The sequence below is a fragment of the Taudactylus pleione genome, unplaced genomic scaffold (assembly GCF_031769625.1).
Source record: "Taudactylus pleione unplaced genomic scaffold, aTauple2 ptg001032l, whole genome shotgun sequence".
Lineage (NCBI taxonomy): Eukaryota > Metazoa > Chordata > Amphibia > Anura > Myobatrachidae > Taudactylus > Taudactylus pleione.
In genome coordinates this window covers 11,942,952-11,970,055 of record NW_028285433.1, presented here as the reverse complement: position 1 = coordinate 11,970,055, position 27,104 = coordinate 11,942,952, and the positions used below count along the sequence as shown (strand labels likewise).

Here is a 27,104-nt window from a genome sequence, read left to right as displayed (position 1 = left end):
CAATCCTTTATTTGTAAACACCAACATATTTTGCAGGGCTGAATCAGGAGGATAAAATTGAGCATAAAACAGAGAGGTCAGTTTGCTAAAGTTTACAATATGAAGAATGACTTTTACATGTGGTGTCTGTCAGTGAATGAATAGACATTGGTATTGGAGGACACCTTGTGGCCATATGTGGAAGTGAATACAGTAGATTAGGTGTAGTTTACCTTAAAACTTGAACAGAATGTTTTTTTTGTTATGTTACTTGGATTATAATAGATTAATAGTTCTCTCACATACAATACAACAAAATTAACTGGTATTTTGTGAATTAAATGTATAAAACTAAAGCTCAAATAAAATCCATTAAAGATAGTGACAAATAACAAATATGTAGGCAAATGTATCCCCTGGCAAAATATTAAAAGGTAAAACATGTGAATAGAAGAGCTAGATCTACAGATAGTCTGATGTCCCATTTGCAGCACAAAACGCAAGAGAAAACTACATGTGAAAATGTACATAGATTTAGTATGTGGCTCACATGCGATATACCTATGCTAGGCACACTCACATGCACTTGCAAATACTATTCCTATTCATTTCACTAATACTTTTAATCAGGGGCAACACAACGTTTTTAGTTATATAATTAAATTTTGGCACCCCTAAATCACCACCTAACAGACCATATTACAGTAAAACAAAGAAGCACAAACTTGCAACTCAGGCTCCTTTAACTTCAGGGAAGGTGACCAGGCGGATGTTTTCTACTCTCAAAATGAAAGCAAGGGAACATCATCATCTATGTTATAATGTGATTTTTTAAAATAATAATAATAGGTTTGGATTTAGCTGTGTCCGATACACAGGTCACGGCCCTCAGACTTGGTTCCCTTGTACAGGCGCTGGTGTTCTCTGGATAGATTGTAAAGCAATGCAGGCGTACTCGTGGTCAGAACCAAACGGACAAGACGGTACCAGGGAGCAGATGAAAACAGGTCACAGTGGATAGCCAATGTCAAAACCGGAGTACAAGCACAGTGCCAGGGAAGAGACGGAATCGGGCACAACAAGCCTATAATCTGGCAAAAGGGAAGTGTCCCAGATCCTCCTTATATATCGGGACTTCAATCCCACCGCCCACAATAATGTTATCTTGAGCGCGCCTATGGGAGCTGCGGCAACGGGATGTACTGCCGACAGAGACAGAGGGGAAGCTGGGGATTTCAGCAGAGGGCGCTGGGACTCCCCGCCCACTGCCCAGCTACAGACCAGCACCACCGGTCCTGGTAAGTGAATGCTGGAATCCGGCACGCTGTGACACCTTGCTTAGAGTGGCATTCAACATATGTATGCTGATGGCACTTAAGTTTACCTGTTTCCTCTGACCTTTCCAAACCCGTCCTCTCCTGTATTTCCAACCATCTATGGGCCATTTCCTCATGGATAACCCAGCACTTCCTTAAATAAAATAACATCTCTAAAACGGAAGACTTTGTTTTTTACCCTCCAAGGTCCCCTCCACTCCTCTCCCATCCGTTGGCAACACCTCTCCCTCGGGACGCGGTCAGAATGCCAACCGCTGAGATTCCGGCGGTCAGAATGCAGACACCGGAATCCAGACACTTGTCAGTATACCGGCGTACCGACCATCGGAATCCAGAAGGTAAGTACTGGGGATAGAGGGAGGGTTAGTGTAAAAGGGGTTAAAGTTAGGCACTAGGGGGAGGGTTAGGCTCAGGGACGGATTGGCCATTATATTTTGCGGGATAAATCACGGTGGGCCAATTGGTTGTGGGGCCGCTTCTCAACTGTGGCCCCGCCCACTGATTTGCGTCACCTGTATTCCCTTGCAGCTCGGCTGTCAGTGCCTGCCCGCGGCCCGCGAGAAGAGAGGCCAGCTAGCCTATTAAAGCCCCACCCGGCACGCCATCTACGTCACATGCGCCGTCGAGGACTTAGGAAGTGTGCGGAGAGCACACCAGCAGGCGCGGGTCCGCGTGTGTCGGCGGCTGGCTTGCAGTAAGTTGCGGGGTCGGGGACCACCCAGGCAGTCAGCCTGATTGTCTCCTCTCCACTCTGTTTCCTCCCCAGGCTGTGACTTGTGAAGTTAAAGTTTAATCTCACAGCCTGGGGAGGGAGCAGAGTGAAGAGGAGACATTTGGGCTGGCTGCAGTCAGTAGCTGGTAGCGCGGTAGCAGTTGACTGGTAGTAGGCTAGCTAGAGGATTCAGGTCAGGTAGACCTGGGCTGGGCTGGGGGTTTATTGAAATTACAATTCATGAAGAGATTATACCCAGCCGGGGAAGGACAATAGCATTGGGGCTGGGCTGGCTGCTGGGAGACTGGGACTGAGAGACACAGCAGCGCTGCATGCAGGACTCTCTGTCCTGTGACATGACAAGTCGGGGCCAGTCTGATCATAGGGAGATGGAGTCTGGAGAGGGAGATGGAGTCTGGAGAGATATATCTCTCATCTATATCAGTGGGAATGTCTGGGGTGGTGGCCCTGGGGGGATTAATAATGATCTGAGGGGGGCGTTATTGTGCACTATTAGAGATGATCTGTCTGTGGGGGAGGGTTGGAGGGAACAAATTTTTGCTAAGAGGCGATGATCTGTCTGTGGGGGAGGGGGGTCTGTTGTACTATGGGGAGATGATGATCTGTCTCTGGGAGGGGGGTCTGTTGTACTATGGGGAGATGATGATCTGTCACGGGGAGGGGGGTCTGTTGTACTATGGGGACATGATGATCTGTCTGTGCTAAGGGGAGATGATCTGTCTGAGGGGGGCTATTCTGTGCTAGGGGGAGATGATCTGTCTGTGGGGAGGGGGCTATTCTCTGCTCAGGGAAGATTATTTGTGTGGGGGAGGGGGGCTACTCTGTGCTAAGGGGAGATTATGATCTGTGGGCGAGAGGGACTATTTCGTGCTAAGGGGAGATGTTGATCTGTCTATGAGGGAGGGGGGCTATTATGTGCTAGGGCAGGAGGAGGATGCTGAGAATATGTAGCATAATGGCGCTGGGGAGATGCAGGATGATGGTGCTATAGAGACGCAGGATGATAGCGCTGGGAAAATGCAGGATGATGGAGCTGGGGATATACAGCATGATGGCAATGTGGAGACACAGAAGGTTGGTGCTAGAGAGAAGCAGGGGGACAGCTCTGAAGAGACACATAGGGGGTGGATGGGCTGAAGACACACCAAGGCGAGGGTGCTGGAGACACACATAGAGGATGGTCGGACCACTGGTACTATTAGAAGAAAAGGCTGGGGCACAGTAATCATCAGTAAGACAACAATTCTAATTAATTCATATTACTGATGCAAATGGTACCAAATTAGCAAATATATTTTATTAATATAAAATAGTTTGATATGGGAAACTCATATTTTGTTCTGCCCAAAAACTTCTGTTACTATCTGGATGAACCTATGGTGCATAACGATGACATTGGCTTTATTACAACACAAACAGGCGGCTTCCCGCATGAATAGTGAATACCGACTCAAGACACTGCCTGTCCAGGGAGGAGAAATTTCTCCAGAGGTTCCCCGCTGCAGAGAAATCATATAGGTAAGAAAACTCATTCACATGCTTGCTGTGCTTATTCACTAGAGAGAAGGACTGTGGTCATGGCTATCAGCTCCTGGAGTGGCGGGCATGCCCCCAGTATGATGAAAATGGGGGAGTGGCTTGCGGGCATGGCATTTCACATTAGGCCACACCCCTGCCACAAGGCCACACCCACATTTTTTCATGCGCCTTTAGTGCGCACACATAGGGCTGCTTTCACATTTTTTTCCAGGGCCACTTTAAATTCCCAATCCGTCCCTGGTTAGTATGCAGGGGGGTTAGGTTTAGGCTGCGGGGAGGGAGGGTTAGGTTTAGGCACTAAGGGAGGAGGTTAGGTTTAGGCATCGGAGAGGGAGGGTTAGGGGTAGGGTTTAGGTTAGGCTTACTTACCTGGGGGTGTCAGCATTCTAACCAGAATCCTGACACCGGCATCCCGAGTGCCGGCAACCTGTACCCAACCCCTTTACCTCCTATGTTTCCCAAGTCTGCTGCCTGGGTGTCATTCTTGCTTTCTCTTTCACCACCATATTCTGTCCCTCTCCAAATTATCCTAGTTCTTCCTCCATAACATTTCCAGGAACAGGACCTTTCTCACTGGAAACACTAAACTATCATTCATGTTCTTATTATCTTCTAAGCTTCAATTACTGTAACCTACTCCTTAGCAGTTTTCATAACTCCCACCTCACCCTCTTCAATTCAAGCTAAACACCATTGCCTTATTTTTCTCTTTTGCCACTGCACCTCTACTGCCGCCTATGCCAGTCACAACACTGGCTACTTGTCCTATACTGAATCAAACTTAAGATTCTCTCAATCACCTACAAACCCCTCAACCACTCTTCTCTCAAACCTCACTTCCATCCCACCCACTCTGCCAACGACAGCCTCCCCTCCTCCTCCCTAATCACTTCTTTCCACTCCCACTTTCAGGATTTCACCCAGGCCACTCTTAATATCTAGAATGCCCTCTCATGCTTAGACTCTCACCTACCCTTCCAGCTTTTTAAGAATGCACTACAAACTCATACATTCATTTTAACCTACCACCCTTCCTACCAACTTTGAAGCTCATGCTTTCCACAGCGCTGCTCCCTCTCCTTCTTTGTGACCATGGGTGTAGCTACAGTGGGTGCAGAGGGTGCCATTGCCATGAGGCCCAGAGGCTAGGGGGCCCACCTCTGAGTCTTCACTCAGCTGCACCCAGGTTATAAAGTTGTCTACCAGGTTCCCAAAATTGCCTTCCACTGTGTTGCATAATGTGAATTGAGAGCAATGTGTGGCATGTGTACTGGCAGCAGTACAATGTGGCATATTGTTAACTTGGAGCATTATAATGTGATATAATATGAACTGGGGGCACTGTGTGGTATAATGTGAACTAGGGCACTACTATGGGGCAAAACATTAACTAGGGCACCACTGTAGTTTATATAATGAACTAGGGCACTGGTGTGGGACATAAAATTGACTAGGGCACTACTATGACGCATAAACTGAACAACTGCTGTGGAGAGAGGTGTCTTTCTAGAAGGGGGTGGGCCACTTCAAAATGTTATTATGGGGCTAACAAAGTTCTGCCTACACCTCTGTTCCATCCATATCATGCTAGAATGTAAGCTCTCATGGGCAGGGCCTTCTCTTCTACTGTCTTCTCAATGTAATTATGTATCTGTTATCTGCTATTGAATTTATGTATCATATATAAATGTATAAACTTCTTTTTCTGTCTAAAATACTTAACTTTTTTTGTATGCCATCCCCTATACACCATTATGGAACCCACGTGGTGCCATATAAGATAATCATCCTAGCAATTTTCTGACTTTGACAAGTTACATATATAAAGGCCTCTAGAGCCAAGTGCAAAATCTGATCTGGGACTCTCCTCGGCAGGAACACACAGCAATCCCAGTCACATCCTCTAACAACATCCACTAGCATATTATACAGCCCAAAATGTCAAACATATTATAAAGTTCCATTGGCCAACATGTCATACAGTCCCAAATAAAAGCATATTATGCAGATATAATGACTCCCATCTTCTATGATCTCAATAACCAGCTACTTTAAAATCAAACACCCACTATACATAACATTAGGTGCCATAGACATTGATCACTATAATCATGCCTCAGCAATGTGCAACCCAGTCTGAAGGGTTCATACTGGCTACAATCTCAAAATGCAACCTGATAAAAAACCTTGAGAAAATAATCATAACAAAACACCTCATTTTAGAATATTATGCACTCACAGTCCCTTCCACCACTATATCAAGTAATTGTACATTGCACATGACTAACAGTCAATATGATTCACATCTATTTTCTTTAAAATGCACTTGAAAATATGGCAGCGTGCTTGGAAACCTCTAATGCAGCAGAAGGGAGCTTGGCAGGCAAATAAGACTGACAGCTGTGTAATACAGCCAAACAGAAGGAGAGAGAACACTACTTGAATCATGCCCCTGCACCTTCAGAGGGACAAGAGCTTCAGGTCAGAATGAATGAATCACATATTGGAGGAGGTAATGTATATTTTATATAATAGTCAATTTTTATTAATCTTAGCACTAATTATTAATGTACGTATGATCACTACAAAGTCTAAAGTCTTATGTGTTTAAAATAAGTTCCTTTAATAGTCAACATCACATTACAGATCAGATAAACCAGTTAGTCTGATGTTCTATTGAACAACAAGTTTCTGTTGGAAGGACTTGAGCCAAATGGATTATTTCTGTCTAGCAAACAATAAGCGGATCCTATGCCTTGTTTCTTACAACCCTTTTCTTGCTATATAAGGACATTTCTACATGCTCTTTGATGCAAATTATAATAATGAAATCTGTACAGATAGGGTGGTCTGGCAATAATATTCTTTCCACAAGCTGTGAGTTGCATTACTTTCTTTTTTTTCTTTATAAAAGAAAGAAACAATGTAAAATATAGGATTTATTGTAACGTTAAACGTTATAAGATAATGTAAAGTGTCACTAAAGGATAAAACTGTGCAATAGGGAGACTCTGCAGGGAGGCTGTGTAACGTACATTTCACATGTAAACGAGACTCGTGTTGTGGCAACCTTACATTATAGAATAAGGTTAGAACCCAAAACAAACCAACAAATCACCTCGGCACTTGTTATACTCCTTTGAGTCACTACAATCACTATTATGTTACAATTTAAAGAAACTATATGTATCTTGATAACCTCCTAATTTAACAGCTGCATGTCCACACTTTAGGTGAGTGTACACCTAAATAAAGAAACTCAATAAACAACAGACAGAAGGGACTGCGCTCTAGATACCCAAATTGTGAGATGGCAGAAATACTATATAGCAGCCAGGATTTACCAAAAAACTTTTACCAATCACATATGAAAAGTCACATAAATATAAATAATAATAATACAATGAAAATACATAACATGCTAATATACTGATAAAAAAACTGCTAATTGATAGGTATCTGGATATCAATCCAGGCTATCATTCAAATAATCAATATAAAATATTGTCCAGCAAGAATATATCATACTAAGGAAAGTGTATAGTAGGATACATATAAGTTCATTGATTGCAGTTTATAACTTTCAATTGAAGAAATGGAAGAATCCGTGAATGATGTTTTGATTAAGTGAAGTCTCCTGCAGTGTCACGGCAAACAGCCTATGCCAATGCCTATGGACAACATCTACAGTAGATTACAAAGTGTAAAGCCTGCCCTTACTTCTACTCTGGTGAGTGGCAGAAGCCTTTGACTTACATTGTTTTCCTAGTCTACCACTAACCACTATCTATCTGCAAATGCAAAGTAAATGAACAGAAGAGAAATTCGAAATCAAATCAATATTTGGTATGACCACCCTATACCTTCAAAACAGCATCAATTCTTCTAGGTACACTAAAGGCCCCCATAAATCAGCAATTGATTGTGGCACCCACCGTGAGCTCTGCGTGATAAGGGGTCTCACACCTGCCCTATCCCTGCACTGGACAATCACATCTACTCTAGGGGTTCCTAATAGCCCCCAGATTCTCCCGTTGGGACTCCGACGTCTGGCTGTGCCCTTCAGCTAGCTTCTCCCTCCAGAGGCCTACCCGCAACTCCCGATCTCCAGCATCGAGTTGGCGCCCAAGTCCTGGACCGGCTAACAGCGGATCCCGACTGCCGCGACTTACCTGAAGGAGGCCCCTGTGCTTGCTCCTCCTTGTGGCTCCCCAGACTCCTGGCCATACTAGAGTCCCGGAACGCCTGTTAGTGAGCTCCGGCTCCCGCGACACGCCCGGCGGAGCTCCCACGATCACCAGTGGCCTGCCGCCCCACGTGGTCTTCCTGCAGCACCTAACTCAGGTGAGCTTTTGGGCCCCAGCTTCGCCCATAATAGGCCCCAACAACACTCATGCGGGGCTCCGGAGCCCGCTATCAATTAGCTGCTGGCTGCTGTTCCAGAAGGCCTACTATTGGCACCTGGCCCCCGGACTCTAGGCATCAACTATGCTCAGGATCCCTATCAGACTGCCCCAGCTCTAGAGGCCGTCAGGTTTCTCAATCTGTCCTGACTATGATTTGGAACCATTCTTTGTTTACCCCGGGCTGTGACGATAAAATGGCTGCTTTGTGGCGTAATTGTGGGATTGAACGCTTCACCCACATTAAAGGTGCATTTGCTCCTTCCACATTTTCAGACCTCCAGTACTGCCATGGCTTGCCCTCCTCATGTCACTATCAATATCTTCAAATTCTTAGCTTTGTCCGTTCACAAACAAAGTCCTCTACTTTACGCTCGCCTACTCCTTTTGAACGGTTATGTTTATTCTCAATTGGCCGGAAGGGTAAAATTTCATTAATTTATCATTCAATTTTGGCCCCTGACCCCCCGGCCACGAACCCCATGAATTGGCTTGGGAGTCTGACTTGTGTTTAGCGTTGGAGGATGATCAATAGGATGAGATTAGATTGCGTACAGCTAAGGCCTCCATTAGTGTATCAATTAGAGAAACTTGCTACAAAGTTTATTCCTGATGGTATCTAGTACCCACCAAACTCCATGCCATTTTCCCGGCTACATCCAATTTATGCTGGAGACTATGTGGAAAGGAAGGCACCTTCCTTCACACCTGGTGGTCCTGTCCCTCTATACTTCCTTTTTGGAACCAGCTTCGCTCATTGATTTGCCGTGTTCTTGGGATTAGGGTAACTTTAGAACTTGTAGCAGCCCTATTGAATGCTCCTATACCTGGGATCTCCAAGTCCCAAGATAAATTGCTCGTACATATATGTAATGCAGCCAAATCCCTAATTGCCAAACATTGGAAGGATCAAAACCCGCCTCCGCTGCCTGCCCTTGTAGCAAAGATTAACTTTATAGCCTCCATGGAGTATATTACCAGCTTACAAATTAATGGGGTTGCTAAATTTCAAGCAATTTGGTCTCCTTGGTTCCAGTCTCAGTCTCTCAATATTCCAGGTCTCTGCTGACCTTTCTATCTCCCCCCCCCCTTTTTTTTTTTAAATGTTTTCTCTTAATTACCACTTTTCCTCTACTTTCCTTTTCTTTCCTTTTATATTGATAATTTTTTGAATATATGCTACAATTTATGTGTGTTTTAGTATTTGATTTTACTATAACTTTTTATATTACTATGTCTGGAATTTTGAATTTTTTTTCCTATGTATATGTATTTTATTTTTGATATGTATATTGGATGTTTCTCACCTATTTTGTGATCAATACTGTATATGATTTATGTTTGTTGTACGATTTATTTCAATAAAATAAAAAAAAATTTGTTTAAAAAAAAAACAAACTGCAATGTATGGACTTCACAGATCACAGATTGCAACCAAAAAGTGATTGGAATTGTTAAATCAGATTATCCATCAAGTTGGATTTCACAGATAGATAGGGGCTGTAAATTGCTAGTGTATGGACATTATCAGCATATTTGCAGACCGTTACTCTTAAAAGAATGGGCCTTTCAAGATTGGCAGATCTGTGTTTGCTGCAATCGATCTGCAAATCACTGAAAAAAATCTGTAATGTATGGGCGCAGATTGCTAGAATGGGAAATCCTAAAATCAGGCAAAATATCTTCAAATTGTACAATTGCGGTTTTCAGATTGCTGATGCATGGGGGCCTGTACACAAAGTCAGGGATTTGTAGGATTGTAGTCAGGTGTATGATTAACCAATCATACCAAACAGATGATAATAATCATCATTTTCATAAGTAGGTTGAAACACAGTTATTAACTGAAACAGAAACAGTTGTGTAGAAGGCTTAAAACTGGGTGAGGAACAGCCAAACTCTGCTACAATGGTGAGTTTGTGGAAGACAGCCTAATTTCACAGGTCATACACCATGGCAAGACTGAGCACAGCAATAAGACACAAGGTAGTTATACTGCATCAGCAAGGTCTCTCCCAGGCAAAGAGTTCAAAGCAGACTGGGGTTTCAAGCTCTTTTGAAGCACAAAGAAACGGGCAACGTTGAGGACCGTAGACACAGTGGTTGGCCAAGGAAACTTAGTGCATCAGATGAAAGACACATCATGCTTACTTCCCTTAGAAATCAGAAGATATCTAGCAGTGCCATCAGCTAAGAACTGGCAGAAACCAGTGGGGTCCAGGTACACCTATCTACTGTTCGGAGAAGTCTGGCCAGAAGTGGTCTTCATGGAAGAATTGCGGCCAAAAAGCCATACTTTTGATGTGGAAACATGGCCAAGCAACTAGGAACTGGGGTGCAGAAAAATGGTACAGGTGCTCTGGACTGATGAGTCAAAATTAGAAATTTTGGGTGTAACAGAAGGCAGTTTGTTCACCAAAAGGCTGTACAGCGGTACAATAATGAGTGTCTGTAGGCAACAGTGAATCATGGTGGAGGTTTCTTGCAAGTAGAGGCTGCATTTCAGCAAATGGAGTTGGAGATTTGGTCAGGATTAATGGTATCCTCAATGCTGAGAAATACAGGCAGGTACTTATCCATCATGCAATGCCATCAGGGAGGTATCTGATTGGCTCCAAATTTATTCTGCCGCAGGCCATGACCTCAACATACAGCCAATGTCATTAAGAACTATCTTCAGCATAAAGAAGAACAAGGAGTCCTGGAAGTGTTGATATGGCCCCCACAGAGCCCTGATCTCAACATCATCGAGTCTGTCTGGAATTACATGAAGAGACAGAAGGATTTGAGCAAGCCTACATCCACAGAAGATCTGTGGTTAGTTATCAAAGATGTTTGGAACAACCTCCCTGCCGAGTTTCTTTCCTTCAAAAACTGTGTGCAAGTGTACCAAGAAGAATTAATGCTGTTTTAAAGGCAAAGGGTGGTCACATCAAATATTGATTTGATTTAGATTCCTCTTCTGTTCATTCACTTTGCATTTTGTTAATTGATAAGAATAAACTATTAATACTTCTATTTTTGAAAGCATTCTTACTTTGCAGCATTTTTTCCACACCCGTCTAAAACCTTTGCACAATACTGTATATATATATATATATATATATATTAGGGATGTTTAGGCTTGGATAGGTTCGAGTTTGCACGTTGAGTTCGGATTTTTCCCTCCAAAAAAACGGAACTCAGAAAGAGGCTAAACGTCATCTTACATGGACGAACATCATCATTCCTGGACAAAAGTCCAGGAATGATGATGTTCGTCCATGTAAGATGACGTTTAGCCTCTTTCTGAGTCCCGTTTTTTTGGAGGGAAAAATCCGAACTCAACGTGCAAACTCGAACCTATCCGAGCCTGCACATCCCTAATATATATATATATATATATATATATATATATATATACATACACACACACACACACACTGCAATAACAGTGGCACTAAGGTAATAAAAAGTCAGCATGAAGCAGGAAATTCCAACGTTTTGACAGTTTAATCTATCGTCATCAAGGTACAAAACATACATAAAAGCACTCACCTTAAATACCCCCACCCCCGTGCAACCAGCATTAAAAAAACGGAAGCCAAAAGCTGCGCCACATACTGACGCACTCAAGAGGCTGCCATCACCATAGTAACATAATGACACAGAAATAGCATTTGGCAACAGTTAAACAAGCGGTGATTTAGATACAAGTATCCAAACAAGCTGCATCGATCTGCAAATTACTGAAAAAGATCTGTAATGTATGGGCGCAAATTGCTAGATTGGGAAATCCTAAAATCGGGCAATAAATCTTCAAAGTGTTCAATTGTGATTTTCAGATTGCTGATGTATGGGGGCCTTAAATCTTGTTTCCTAAGCAAAACAGATTGTGAAACTTATTGAGCTGTTTGCTTGATTGCTTCAGTTATTGTATGTCACACACAAATATGTCAGCATACTTTATAATATATAAAAGCACAGTAAGACAGATATACACAAGTTACTATTGAGTATGTTGGGGAGGGAACCTGCATAGCTAGCTGGCTCAAACATTCTGCAATCAGAACATACTTGGCTGTCTCTTGGCGTGGGCAGTGTGATGAAGGCAGACTTATATTCACTGAGGCACTTCACAATCTAGCAGAGTCATATGGTGAACAAAAGCATCAGCTGGCAGTAATTAAGTACAGCCCTGGTTTTATCTGCAGGCATCTTTTGTTTTCCCTTTTTACAAAAAATATAATCCAGCATTCCTAGCTACTCTTTAATAGGGGAAAATCAACGTCAAATACTGAAAACCAGTAATAACAGATTTTTCCAAGACACTGCATTTAAAAAATAAATGTAATTCCAGTTTTATCTAAAAGTAACAATAGTTTAAGGCAGTCATGTGAAGAATACCGTTGTTGTGCTAGGCGGACACTGTCAGATAAAATGGCTGTCAGACCGATATCACAGTATATTGGCCACGATATCTGTGTTCCCCACATGAGAGGAAACATTTCCCCGTTCCTCTCCTGTGAAGGAACAGAGGAAATGTCGGTCGCTCAGCCCAGGGCAGGACACAGCCTTCCTGATGCGGCCGATTAGCAGCTCACAGATCACATCTGTCGGACATTGCGTGCGCAGCAAGACCTTCCTTTGTGTTTCCCGCATGCGCAGTTGCAAAACATGGCTCAACTGCAAAACATCTGCATTACAACGCTGAATTAGGGCCATAGTTAACAGACAAAAGAAATGGACTCAATTTAGCCAAATGATTCATGCATTTATCATTATTCTATGGACTGCATAGATGTCATGAGGTAATGTATGCTCTGAACCAAATTCCAATTAAAATGTACAGATAAGCAAATATTTCTAAATTGCTCCCCAAATTGCATTATTATGCGTCTGATTGTGAAATTGTGCACACATCACCAGCAGAATTTTGACCTTCATTGTTCTCAATACTACCCCAACCACACAACAAAGTGAACTGACCATCATCACCATGCTTTATTTAAAGTCTATGCATTTAGTTGAAACAATCAAAGGATATTTATGCTGGGTACACACTAGACGATATGTGTACCCAGCGATGGCAAGATATATCGGGTGGTCTGTACACAATGCACGATCTGGCGTACGACTGCCTGTTATGTCGTTCCCCCACCACATCCTGTAGCATGGTGTCGGGCGCCAGATCTTCTGATCTGCCGTACATGCATAGCAGATCAGAAGATGCAACGAACAACGACGCATGGGAGCATACAATCACCCGTATGCACTGAGAGATGTGACTGATATATTGTTCTGATCCACATCGGAATGATATATCGTCCAATATATCACTTAAGGTGTACGCACCTTTAGGCACAGGAGACAATCTAATAAAAAGGTAACAACAATAGATGAACTGCTGCTAGTATCCTAGTAGTTTTTCTACCACCAAATCACAACATGAGAGACAGAGACATAATGAATTTGCTGTTGACTCGTGATAAACGGGATTCACAAATCGACTTATGGGATTCACTTATGCACACCAAGTTCCGTTAATCTTTGACTTTGTACTTGTGTAAAACCAATTCCTGTGCCTGTAGCGCAGGGCAACTCGAGGTGTATGGCGTAAAGACGCCCCAGTTTATGATTACACATCTGCCAATTCAAAAGCACATACGTATGGTTACCCTATTAAGGCTGGCAGACTTCATGTGGATCTGGGGAGGGGGAAGGGGGTGACCAGGATTGGGCTCTTAAGGCTATAACTACAAGTGTGTAGTACTCGATAAGGGAGTGTTGAGGAGAATGTGGGACATTTACAGACTTTATTAACAGTATGAACATAAGTTGAAGGAACACACTAAAAAGTGTAAGCTCTGCAGACAACAATCCCCACCCCATCCAAACACATACTGTAGGGTTTTAAAGTACATTAATATTCAATTTAAATAGGTGTTTTCTAGAATTACCAAAAATAAAAAACCTTCCAGTTAGAAAATAGTCTATAAAAGGCTTGTAACAAGATCCAAGTTATTCAGACTCTGATTAGATTATTGTTAGCCTGTTGATAATGTGATATATTATTACCCCCATGAGAAGACATAGTAAACCTGAGCAGGATTTACCTTCTAAGCTTCAAATGTAATAAAATGGTAGAAAATACAGTAACACATAAAACTTATCAGTCTGCTATCATCAAAGAGAAGGTGTCTGTGGAAAGGTGGAAAATAGATGGAAGAGATCCACTTGGAAAATCAGAGTAAGTCAGTCCAGGGTACATGTGCTTGAAGTTTCAATGTTTAGATCAGTACTGGGTACTTCAGGTGCCAGACTTTGGCAGTGAGTAGTGGCCCACTGTATGTTAGCCACAATAGAGAGTAGCTGGAGAATCCCTTTCCTGCTTTAGAACTGGAGAGGAGTTGCATTCACGGAGTAGCTGGGTGCCAGCTTCCAGAGAGGAGATAAGATTGATGTTTACCATGGTATCTATGGTAGATAATTATGGGCCTGATTCAGAGAAGTACGCTGATGCTGTCACTGTTGTGAATTTGTAAGCAGCGGCTGTGTGAAATTATGCAAATGTCGCATCTGTCTGTATTTGTATTGGGACGCCCACTGGGGCCTTTTGCAAATTCAAGCGGTCCTGTACAAAGATGCAGCCTTTGATAATCGGACTCCTGAGTAACCTTATTGTCGTGCAGAATAGTCACGGGAACTGAGATGCAGGAGTCTTATTATCTGCGTCCAGGATCACAGGCGCAGGCTGAATCATGCCACAAAAACGGTTGTGATACACCTGCCTTTAGCCTATACACCCCCTTTTCCACCCCCTGACTATCAATCACACTGCATGTAAATAGGCACTGCCATCGACTGCAGTAATGGACCTTGACGTATGTGCAGCGTTTCGTTGAGGAATACCCCCTCAGCTTCTTCAGAAGCAGGTCTTCTGAAGAAATTGTGGGAGTATTCCATAACGAAACGTGTTAAACCCACCATTATTCATACTTACCGACTTTTGTATATTGCTTTCTGGGAGCAGCCTGGCTCGGGGTGCGGGGCCGGGCAGGTGACAAAATTAGGCCCCGCCCCATACTCATTGTGGCCGGAAGCCGACCACACGTGATTAAAATGGCTGCCAAAGCATTGAGGGGATTAACCCTCATGCCATTGCGCCATGTTTAAAAGGACAGTGTAAAAGCACACTGCACATGGTTCATAGTAAACTGTATTAAAGTATATATGTATTGCTGTAATGCACTGCAGCTGATCTGCAATGCATTAGTGCATGAGGCAACGTATATTTAATAGGCTGTGCATTATATGGTTTAAATGTATATTTTGTAGAGAAAATGCACTTCTTGAATATATGTCTGTATAAGACATGACCAGCCTCTGTGTCTGCAGATACTAGATGCTGATTGTGATTCCCTTAGCAGGAGGTCTGATGAATAGGGTGACTGGAAGTTCTCTGTGTGAAGGTGTGAATGGTGTCATATAGACAAACACTACATGTACAGAACTTCCTTTGAAAAGCCAATCTGTTTTTAAGAACCTTTTGGATGTCACTGAATAGTGTTAAGGTTGGAAATGCCAAACTGATTGATAATTCCATTGGGAAGGATGAATGTCATTTACCATTTCCTGTGAAATGTTATATCAACATTTTAGGAGACAGTATAATGTATGATAAATCAGTTGTGTTTAAAGTTTAGGTGGCTGGGCTGGTCCCTTAGCAGATTCCTGGAAGTATGTTTTTTTTAGGAAAACCTCCCCCGGCCCTAGACGAGCTGACTCCTGGGTGGTGAGCAAAACACCAGGTAGTCTCAGGCTCAGGGGAGTGACCACTCCCCACTGTCCATAGGGGACAATGTTAAATGTGCATGTGGCTAGCACATGCACAGGTCATGCACTTAAGGTGATTGGTTGGAAACCACAGGGCAGACTTACCCCCTGTTGTAATGCGTGTTAGAATGACATAAAAAGAGGGCCTGTGAGCCCTGTATGTGTACAACCCTGTAACTTCCGTGTGGAGAAGAGCTGCTGATAAGATTCCTGTATGTGGTACATCTTTGAAAATCCTTTGTGGAGAATTGCTGTTTGATTTCTGTGTGATATTCCCCTTCAGACGGAAGGGAGGGTCTTCTTTAAGACTGAGAGCAATAAACACCTTTGCCTTTAAATTCTACTACATCTGTATCTTGCGACCAACAGAATTGTGCAAAACGCTATTCCGTTCTCCTGCTGTTCTGGGTAAGAGCTCCGTGTCTCCAAGTTCAAGCCCTCTGCCAGCTACCGTGCAGACCTGGTCCATTGCGAGGGATCAGGTGGGAACAGCCAACACCAAACAGGAGGTGTGTCTGCAGTTAATCAAACGCATACGCAGCAGAAGCGGTTCCAAGTTCCAGGGCAGGAGCCTGAGTGTACCTAATAAGCGGTTCCAAACGCCGATGGTAGAGTTTGGTGGTGGCAGCATCGTTAAACGCCCATGGCGCAGTGGGTGGAGTCAGTGACAGGCGGTCACTGACGGTGAGTGGGAGTCCAAAAGCGCTAACCCGTGACCAGGGACGGCCTAGACGAAAGGCGTCCGATCACACTCATAAAAGTCCGTGATGAGGGGATGGGACTAAATGATGCAAAACACTCCATTTAGCTCCGCCCCATCTTCGCGGACACGCAAATTGCCCATTAAATCTCCCCATCCTGCCCGCTTCACAAAGAAGTTGGCAGGATGCGGGAGATCTGCCTACACTTCCCAGGTAGTGGGGAGCTACCCCAAAAAATCGGGAGCCTCCTGTGACTTGCGGGAGTATAGGCAAGTTTGCCATTATTGAACCCAATGATTAATCAACATCACCATCTGGACCACTTTTTTCATTTATCCGGACCAGCGTTTCTGTGGATGCTATTTCCCCAGCCTGCAATAACCATCAGCTTTCAACATACTGCAGGACATCTTGGTAACGGACTGTACTCCATATTTCAAACGGGTAATATTCATCCAATTGCTGGATATTCATTCGGATTCACAGTTTATTTGTGCACAATTGTATATCAATATATCAAGTCCTAAATGATGGAACTTTATAGAATATTGATCAACTATTCAGACATATTTTTTTTTCTGGACAATCTCAGGGTGTTGCTTTCACCCCATTAGAGTATGAACTTTAGATTTTTTCAAATTTTTATTAGTGAATATATTTTTTATGTATTACAGGTGTTACTCATTTGTGTAGAAATAATCAGTTTGTTTTATCTTCTGCCGACCAAGCTGTCAGTATTTATTCAGCTATTAGTTTTACCATCAGAATGATTTCTTTACCTAACAATTTATATTGATATTTTATTATTTGCGCTATTATAATTTTTCACTTCCTACACTTGTTAAAGAAACACCTACAGGTCTGAGCATCCGCATCGTAATGAGATGGCAAGGGAATATCGAAAGAAAAGACTTTCAGAAGAGGCACTAGCACAGCAAAAATGGCAATTCAAGCTGGTCATCGCACCTATGTAGTTGAATGTCATTACAAAATTTGAGGACTAAAATATGATTGCATGACGTTTTGAATCCTCTTTCTTCACTTGCTCAGTGGGATTCAGTTGTAAAGTCAGTACCTGGACATCAGAAAAGTACATGACCTTAGCAACTCACAGACTGTGGGGAATATTACTGACAAGCAAAGAGAATTGATCGAAAACCAAGTAGGTCATTTATCAAACAATCAGCAGGCACTAGTATATTCAGGAACAAACATGGTCATTAACAGGTAGGCAATAGATAAATAGCTAACAGGCTATTGAAGTGTAGAATACCTGTTGTTCAGGCACCACGGTGGGCTCTAAGCTGTCTTTTTAATTTCAGCAGCATGTGATACAAGTTTAAAGATAACATATCATGGGCCTAATTAAGAAAAAAATTGTTTTTTTTGACAGTCAGAGGACTTTTGTAGGTTCCTTACTGGCACATGGATGAACTACATGGACGACAATCTAGATTACTGGGACAGACCCACTATGTTTTGGGGTGAGTCTAAGACTGTCATCCGTGGCCACATAATAGATTACATGTCCAGGCTGAAAAAGAAATCTGATGTGGAATATCACACACTGCACGACTCCCTAACTGCTGCTCTGTGTAATCACATAGCCTCTCCAGATGACATACTAAACCACTATACAGAGGCAAAACATTTGTTGAATGATTTCTTGCTGACTCAAGCTAAACGAGATTTTGTGTTTTCCAGATTTAAATATTACAAATGGGGTAATAAAACTGGACGTCTTCTAGCGGTCACGTCCAAATCTAAATCCTCCAGACTTTTTGTCACAGCGCTCAAACATCCCCAGAAAAGTCAATTCTAACCGACTCCCGTCATATCTTGGAATAATTTGAATCATATTGCAGTACACTACCCTATATTCTTCCCTCCTGTTTGATGCGGAACAACATAGCAGATTACTTTGGGAGGCGCATCTGCCCCCTCTTACACAAGACCAATCTGAATCCCTTATGCTGGCCATACACTCTGCAATTATCGGGACGATCCGCCCGATATCGGCGGATCGCCGCGATAATTGCAGCGTGTATGCGGGCGACCGAGGGATAAATATTGCTCGGTCGGGCATGCTGGATTGTCCAGCATGCCCGTCCGATGCGATATTTACCCGGGAAACTGTCGGCCGCATCGGGCAGTGTATGCCCAGCGCGGCCGACAGACAGACATTTCCTGTGTTCCTTCCTACGGAAGGAACAGGGAAATGTCTCCTCCCCCGGGGGCGGAGCGCGGATGTCGGGCTATACACTGTGAGATTTCTCTCACAGTGTATGCCGGCGACCTCTGCGGCTGGCAGGCAGCCAGATAAAATGTCTGTCGGTCTGACAGACATTTTATCTGGCAGTGTATGCCCAGCATTAGTCAGCCTATCACCTTCCTGGATGTTACAACAGCCATATCCCAACTCCACCTTTACAAATTACCACCTCCTGATGGCTTGTCCAATTAATTTTATAAAGTATTACAACCACATATTGCACCTACTTTATTAGAACTCTTTAATGACATCCTCCAAAATCATACCCCATATCCATATTTTAGCCCACACTATCCTACTCCAAAACCTAACCGTGACCCTCAAATGACAGACTCATATCGAGCGATCACGTTACTCAACACTGATATTAAACTATTTGCAAAAATAATGGCATATTGGCTTCAGTGCCTGCTTCTACAAATTTTAACAATCCATTAACTTGGCTTTGTGTGCAATACCCACTCAGAATGGTAAGCAATAGCTGCGACTATAGCTTCTTCCCAGTCACATGCCACACAAAATATACTGCTTAGTCTAGACACCAGGAAAGCATTCAATACAGTGCTATAGCCTCACCTGTTTTCAGTCTTGCATCTTAGAATTTTTCATCCTTCTTTTACTGAGATAATCCGTTCCCTCTACATGTCTCCTCACCTCTACATCACTCCAGATTAATGGTTATAATGGTAATCCAATAACTATGTCCCATGGCATCCTTCAGGGGTGTCCCCTCTCTCCACTCTTATTTACCATAGCTATTGACTGCTACACTTAAACTGACTGTATTTGCAGACGATATCTTATTATATGTATCATAGCCTTCCGACACCTTGCCTCATATTTTTCAGATATTACAACAGTTTGGGGAAGTCTCCGGGTTTCAAGTTAATTGGTCAAAATCAGTCACGCTCCGTTTGGGATTTAGGAGTCTTTTTCCGAAATGGTGTGGGTAACGTACAACTATCACGGAGGTCCGATTTCATCACCTCCTTGGGGATTACCATATTTAGGAAACCGGGCCTTCTCTATGATCTTAATTTCAAGTCTGTTTTACGTGAACTATCCGTTGAGATGGATAGTTGGAAATCTCTACCCTTGCCCTGCATTGGGAGGGCAAATCTTATTAAAATGGTGTCTTTTCCACGTTTAATGTACCTGATTCAGGTATTACTTTTCATGTTAACCCGCAAAGATATTCAACATAAAAGGTTTTTGATCTGGCGATTCATATGACAGGGCCGATGGCCACGCATAGAACTAATAAAACTATAAGAATCAGTACCTAATGGGGTATCAATTTTCCCATTGTTAAGATGTATTGTCAAGCTGCTAATCTGAGGTACCTCAAAGATTGGTTGAATTGTCAGGACAATTACGCTAACACATCTTTAGAGAGAGAATTCCTTAAGGGAGGAGACTTGGTATCTCTCTTACAAGAAATCCCGCCTCATATTTGGGAAAACCCACTCCTCTGGTCTGTTAGAAAACTGTGGAATAACCTGCGACATAGACAAAATTGAAATGCTCACAAAACTTTATATCTTTCTCTTGTTTCCAATCCTGATTTTCAGGAAAGACAAGTTCAATGCCTCTTTAATTTGTGGAGACTGGGCGGTGATGTTAATATTGGCTGCCTTGTAAATTTAGAGCTTCGCCGTCCTCTCACGTTCCAGGAGGCCCAGCGGCGTTCCTTTTAGCCCAACATTATACTAGCTTGGTTATCAGATACTTTTCCCCAAATGATTGGCTGAACCCACTTGATACACTGTTTCAGCAGCAGCCATTCAGCAGAGGGGAATCTCACTAGTTTATAAACGACTCCAAGTTTCACTGGACCATTCTAAGTCTCAAAAGGACTTGCGGTTTGGTATTTCCGGATTCCAAGTTTACAAATTGTTGACTTATTAAAGGCCCATTTGCAGTCCTGCCGGTCATTGTCTTCTGAAATGTATATGGAGATGTTCATAAATATACTTCACAGATCATACCTTTCTCCACACAGAAGGTTTCTGACTGGCCTCTTCACCTCCCATCTGTGTTTCAAAATGTGGCGCACCTCAAGCAGATCTGCTGCACTGCCTTTGTGCGTGTCCCCTTATGCGCCAGTTCTGGGTACTCTGTTGAACACTTAATAAACTATTTACTTCTAACACCGGAATGGGTGCTTTTCAGAATCCTACCACAGAGCCTGCGTGTCACTAAGGGATGTACTAGCAGTGAGCGCAGCAGCATGCAAAGCCATACTACAAACGTGACCCCCCCCTCTGTAGCCCTTTGTAAGGCTAAGCTTTTTTTTGTGTTTAGAATGGAGTGGGTGGAGACAGGGAGGCGAAAGTTGAATAATCTTTGAGGTATGGGGAAGCTACATACCGACACTATTTGCAGCCATTAAATCCCAAATCCATAGCTCTCTTTCACATACCACTTTTTATATGCTCCATATGGTAGATTATGAATCCCCAATCGACATGTGACTTTCCCTTTTTCTATAAGCAGGGATTGTACTGAAGGTGAGGGTTGCTTCAGACTGGGCGGGGGGGGGGGGGGAGTTGTGTACAACTCCTTTTTTTACGTATGTAATTAATGCTACTCCCATGTTTATCTTCTGTATCTGACAAGTTTAGTGATGTATATTGAACAAACTTCCATCTATTGTGTATCTGATGGTAATTTCACAACACCTCTGATCTTCATGAAGATTACAAACTGACGGGCACTCTGTTGATTCAATTGATTCTTTATTGTAACACTCATTGTTTTAATAGATACAGTTATGAAAACGAAAGAAAAAGAGGTGTTAAAGTGATCATAATATAAAATAGAGATGATCAGTTTTGACTCGGTTCTTTACACCAACTTATCGCAAGTTCGGATCTGACGTACTGCCTATCCATAACACGTGAGAGCCAGATACCCAATAAGATGTCGTTTTCAGATCTGAGTGTCAATCAAAACTTGGACCACTCATCTCTTATATAAAATAATGGTGTGATTATAACTATAATAGACGGAAGGCACCAAGGGTTTGTTTTCATATTTCCAGTCCTTACCAACAGAGTTGACTATAGTAGGTAGCCTATATAGAATCTGTTACATGACAAGGATAAATGGTCATAACAGGGTGAAAGCTGGGCATAAAATGGACATACGTATTGATAGCGACAACATATTACACACTCACCTATGTACATTCTCTTCAAGTGACTTTAACTTCAGTTCATCATCCTCACATTGTCGCTTTCTTGCTTCTTCCTCTTCCACTGTGCCAACTGGTGCTCCTTGCATCAGCCATTTTTCTCTGAGTGATTTAGACTGAAAGTACACAGGGACAGCAAATAAAACACTGTATTCTCTTACTGTGTACAAGAAACATGTTTATAATAGAGGGTACTGCAGAAAAAACACATTCTGCAAATTAGGGAAAACAGATAGTACTGACACTTTCCCATGTGTAGCTGTGAGTTATTTATTAATCATTACCCAACCCATAAATTACACCTAGTAGTCCTGTTTACTAATGATACACAAACTGCAGATCTAGCTGTCAAACTTGTAGATAAATAAGTTGGAGTTAGGTCGTTTTTGATATAATAAATAAATAAATACAATTTCAAAATGCAATTCTTGACGGCTATTAAGATTCCCTTCTGCATATGTACATTTGTTCTGTATTTTCAGTGACATGGTCATTGGAAATAAATATACATATAGATTTGTGATCATGGGGCTGGTTTTGCCTTTTAGATGATTGTCAATTTAAAAAACATTGGACAGAGGGCCTGATTCACGCTAGTACGTAAACCCGATGGTGGGTGAACTGCGCATGCAAGTACAGGAGGGGTGCTCCCTGAGCTGCAGCCTGATTGATAGGGTTGTGGCCATTTGGGGGCCAGTAGGGGTTGGCGTCGGGATGTGTTCCTGGAAGCAGGGGTGTGTTTCCAGGGAGTACTGAGGCCAGGGTCTGCATCGTAGGATGCAGATTTTCTGGCCCCGCAAGCAGCAGGGATGCAAGCAACGATGGTATTCCGAGGCAGCGTCTACGGACGCTGCTCTCGGATCACAGATGCATGCAGGAGGTGTCTGTCTACTTCCTACAGAAACCTCCTCATGCATTTGAATCAGGCCCATACCCGCCGGAATCTCACCAATGATTGCAAAACACAGGTTGTTACATTTCATCCTATGTTTGGATTGCTGTATGTATTACATGAGTTTACTATTTTATATAGTATGTTTACTAAATCACTTTCTTCCCTTAGGACCTTTGCTGATCACATCCAGCGCTGATTGAAATCCTTTTCAAAGGAAATATCATCAAAAGCACATATGCGATGATCTTCTGTATGTTTACATAATAGCACCTATGTTAGTCAAAAGGCAGGTAATCACCGCAGTGGACAATCTGTCAAGGTTCCTGCTGTCTCTGGGGCTGATTCAGACCCGCTCGCAAGCGGGTCGATGTTTACCCCCTGCGCATGCGCCACCACCGGCGTGCGCATGCCCAAGACCCGGCCAGCGACGGGCGCTCCGTCGCTACGGGTCTCACACCAAAACGGGGCGGCTGTCGATTGTGATTGACAGCTCGCCCCGTTTTGGAGGCGGGCAGGGGGGGTGGCTGGACAAATGGAGGCGTTCCCGAGGGAACGCCTTCCGTTTGTGGGCGGCCCTACTGACATCACTAGTGATGTCAGTAGGTGGACTTCCTGCTCTATTACTGGGGCTTGCGATGGTCGAGACCCTACCACAAGTGTCTCGTCGCAAGCCTGATGGTCGCGACCATCACCTGGCCGCTCGCAAAAGCTGTGGGTGGTCACCCACAGCTTAGCGAGCGGCCAGGAGGCCGGCACAAAAAAAAAAAATGCCGCCCTGATTCAGAGCGAGCCCTCTGAAAGAGCGTGCAGCTCTGAATAAGGGCCTCTGTACGAGCTGGGAAAGTCTTGTTAGGTCAGAAGGAGAATCAGCGAGATTTTCCATGTAGGAGAAGAAATTAGGGTCAGGAATATGTAGCACATAAAATGTTGTTGATTTGGGCCAATGGTTGTATTGTATAATGTTATTCTAACTTTGTTTAAACTTTTAGTTTAAAAAAATAGATGAGAAATGAGGAATATCTGTGATGATGAAAAAAATAATGCATAAACACAATAAAAGAAAAAGAAATAGAAATTTAAGAAATAAAAGAATGAAGATGTTCATATGTGAAGTTGTTCAAACTGGTTTTGTCACAGCCTGTGTTGTAGTTCAAGGGTGGGGCTTCGAGAAGTGAGGTACTGTAAAAATATACTTGGGGAAAATGATGGGGACAATTCTGGCATATGGCCTCTGTGCAGGACCATCACCAGGGCGGAACTGCCGGGACTAAAGTCCTGGGTCCCGACAGAAAGGGGGCCCAGGTGTCAGCAGAGTGCATAAGGACTAGCGGCATTTTGAATTAGGTGCCGGCCGCAAGTCAATCATAGCTGGTGAACTGTGAGCCAATCAGGAGCGGCCGCAGTGGCCAAATTCTAAATGCCGCTGCTAGGGATGGACATCGGAAGCCCACCATCAAATGATGGCTGGGCTTCTGCCATTGAAACTTTAGATGCGATGGTAACTAACCATCACATCAAAAGTATTCGATGGTAAAAACAATTGAAATGACTGATGGCAGGGAGCGGAATCCATTGTAAATAGGTGTGGCACCCCCGTTCACATCACTGTGGGGGCGTGCTCAGCACTCTCAAGAGATGCTGGGCTGCCCCCAGGTTCCCATTAGTACTATTCTCCCATTGCTCACCTGTGTGCTCTACCCCCGCAGCAAGCCATCGTAAGGGCATCGGAAAGCTGCATCCGATGGCTGGCAACCATCGAATTCCCGGTATTCAATAGAAAAAGTACGTCCATCCCTAGCCGCTGTCACCTGGGCTCCTCTCTCTGTTTGGGACATGGTGAATGTAAGCGGCATGCAGGGGCAGCAGTACGGCAACCTCCTGCCACCGAGGAGAGGCTGGCCAGGAAGTGAGCAGCCGGGGGAAGAGGGAGCAGCAGCGGCGGGGAAGAAGCTACCTACAGCTGCCGCCCATACCGTGTGATGTGAAGAAGTGCCATCTTGGGCAGGAGAGGCTGCGGGGGATCCCACTTCCCATTCGAATATTCCTGGTACAGAGACTCCCCTTATCACACCCTCACTTTGCTCTCACCCCCCCAACCTGCACTCTCACCCTGTGCTCTCATCCTGCACTCACCCCCTCACATTGCTCTAACACGCTCACCCTCACCTTGCTCTCACACCCACACCCTTTTTTAAACTGGTACCCACCAATTCATGCCATACCTTCACTGCAGCTCCACCCACAATAATCACAGCAACGTCCATCTCTGACACGCAGTGGCTGGTTCGCGCATTGCGATGTATACGCACAGCGCAACAATCGGCCGATTGCATGCATATAAGCAACTGCGTTCCTTGCTGAATCAGACCTATATATCTCTATTGGCAAGTAAAACCAAAAATAAAATATATCAATGTAAATAAAATATTACATATACTGTATAATTTCGAAGTGTGGAGTGTTCAAAGAGGGTTTCTGTAATTTTGTGAAACAACTTCACACAATACTCGCCATGCGATGCATTCTGCCAGTCATCGCATGCATGCCGGCGTTGGTAACACCGGTATGCATGAAGATCCCCGCAAAGGACCGCTCTGTTGGTAAGACCGGCCCTCCGGGGCTTAGTTAATATGAGAAATATGGTCAAACCCGCATTTTCGGGGTTTGACCGCATTTCACCCCTTCCTGCATCTCGCCCAATATGTGATTGGTCATCTAAGGATATTTTGGAATGAACCATAAGTTCTGGCATGGATCTCAATTGTCCATATTTGACTGTCCCTGTCACTAGTTATTTCTCCTGACCTCAGTACAATTATTAGATGTGCCCCAGCCCATCCTACGGGCAATGCATGACACTGACACTGGTGCTTGCAGTATTGTACAAGTGATTTTAGGGATGGGGCTGGGCGCTTTGGAGCTGCTAGGCTTGCACCTCTGGTTGTGGCACACACCTATATTTTGTGACTGTATACCCACAAAGCATGACCACAATCAATTGCCTTGCACGTCCCTACACAAAATGGTGTCGCATGCACAAGATTTCCATCTCCAATGGCTGGGAAGTATGCTTTGGGTTGTATGAAGAGACTTCTAGGTTAGACAAGGCACCCTGGTTACATGTAGAGTGACCCTTGTAACTATTGCAGGGTGAACATTCAGGAGGATATGAATCAAGCCATGAGGAGAAATACATACTATACGATCTATTGGCCAATCTTGGGATCAATGATAGAAAACAACACATACTTACTGACAATCTGGATGCCAGGTCGGCACAGTGGGGGAGGTGACGTGAGTTTGGGGATGGGGCGTGACTGCGTGATTGCGGCCCCGTCCCCACTTCACAATGCCGTGGGCTGAGGGGGATCACAGCATCCCCTCCGCGTGGCGTGGCAATTTTTTCCCCCTAAGGGGTGTATGGCCACGCCTCCCACGATAAGGCCATGCCCCCAATAAGTGCCGGCTTCGGGACTAATTGAATTAGCCCGGGGGATCAATTAGCCAACGGTAAAGTACAGCGGCTAATTGTATTCCCCCCCCTTAGTGTATAACATGCGCTGAACAAGTGCAACAGCTTTTATGCAGTTGCAAGTTAAACTATGACTGATACAGTGAAATCTTAGAAACTATTGTGATTGTTTAAAAACGTAGCACTCTCAGACTCAGCCGCATTGGCCACCCTCCCGCAACCCAGACATTTCTTTAATGAAGTGTGTAAGGCTTTAATAACGTAAATGGTGTTGTCATGCCACCCGCACTTGCTGTCGTCCTAGATCTCCCAGGTGGAAGGTACAAAAAGTTTAGATGAGCGGTATGGTTTTGGCTCGGATCTTCCTGCCAAGTTCGGATCTCAGAATGAGGCAAAACGTCATCTTTCACAGACATATGCACCGTGGTGTCTGTAAAAGATCACGTTTTGCTTCGTCCTAAGATCCGAACTTGGCAGAAAGATCCGAGCCAAAACCGAACTGCTCATCTCTAACAAAAAGTAGCCAGGTATGGGTTACCAGCAAGTTAGAATAATAACAGTTAATATCATACTGGTCACTGTGGATTTCTTACAGAATATGTACTATTTATTAGGTGGATCTTCCTTCCCAATAATAGTACTTTGGTAAAGGCCCTCTACTGGGAATGACACCATTTATTCTATTTAGCAGACTACCGCTACATACTGTACATTTAGCCATGACTTCTGATGGTCAGCGTCAGACACTGCTCTCTCTGTAGC

The 27,104-nt window shown here is 43.7% G+C and overlaps 1 protein-coding gene across 1 annotated transcript in view; it reads right to left on the bottom strand.

The window, feature by feature from the left end:
• LOC148454087 (paralemmin-1-like) overlaps positions 1 to 27,104 on the bottom strand; it is a 245,424-nt gene that overhangs the window by 62,368 nt on the left and 155,952 nt on the right. Inside the window, exon 3 of the mRNA XM_088461269.1 lies at positions 21,961 to 22,091. Within this exon, the coding sequence (XP_088317395.1) occupies positions 21,961 to 22,091 (131 nt within the window). The remainder of the gene's footprint in view (positions 1 to 21,960; positions 22,092 to 27,104) is intronic.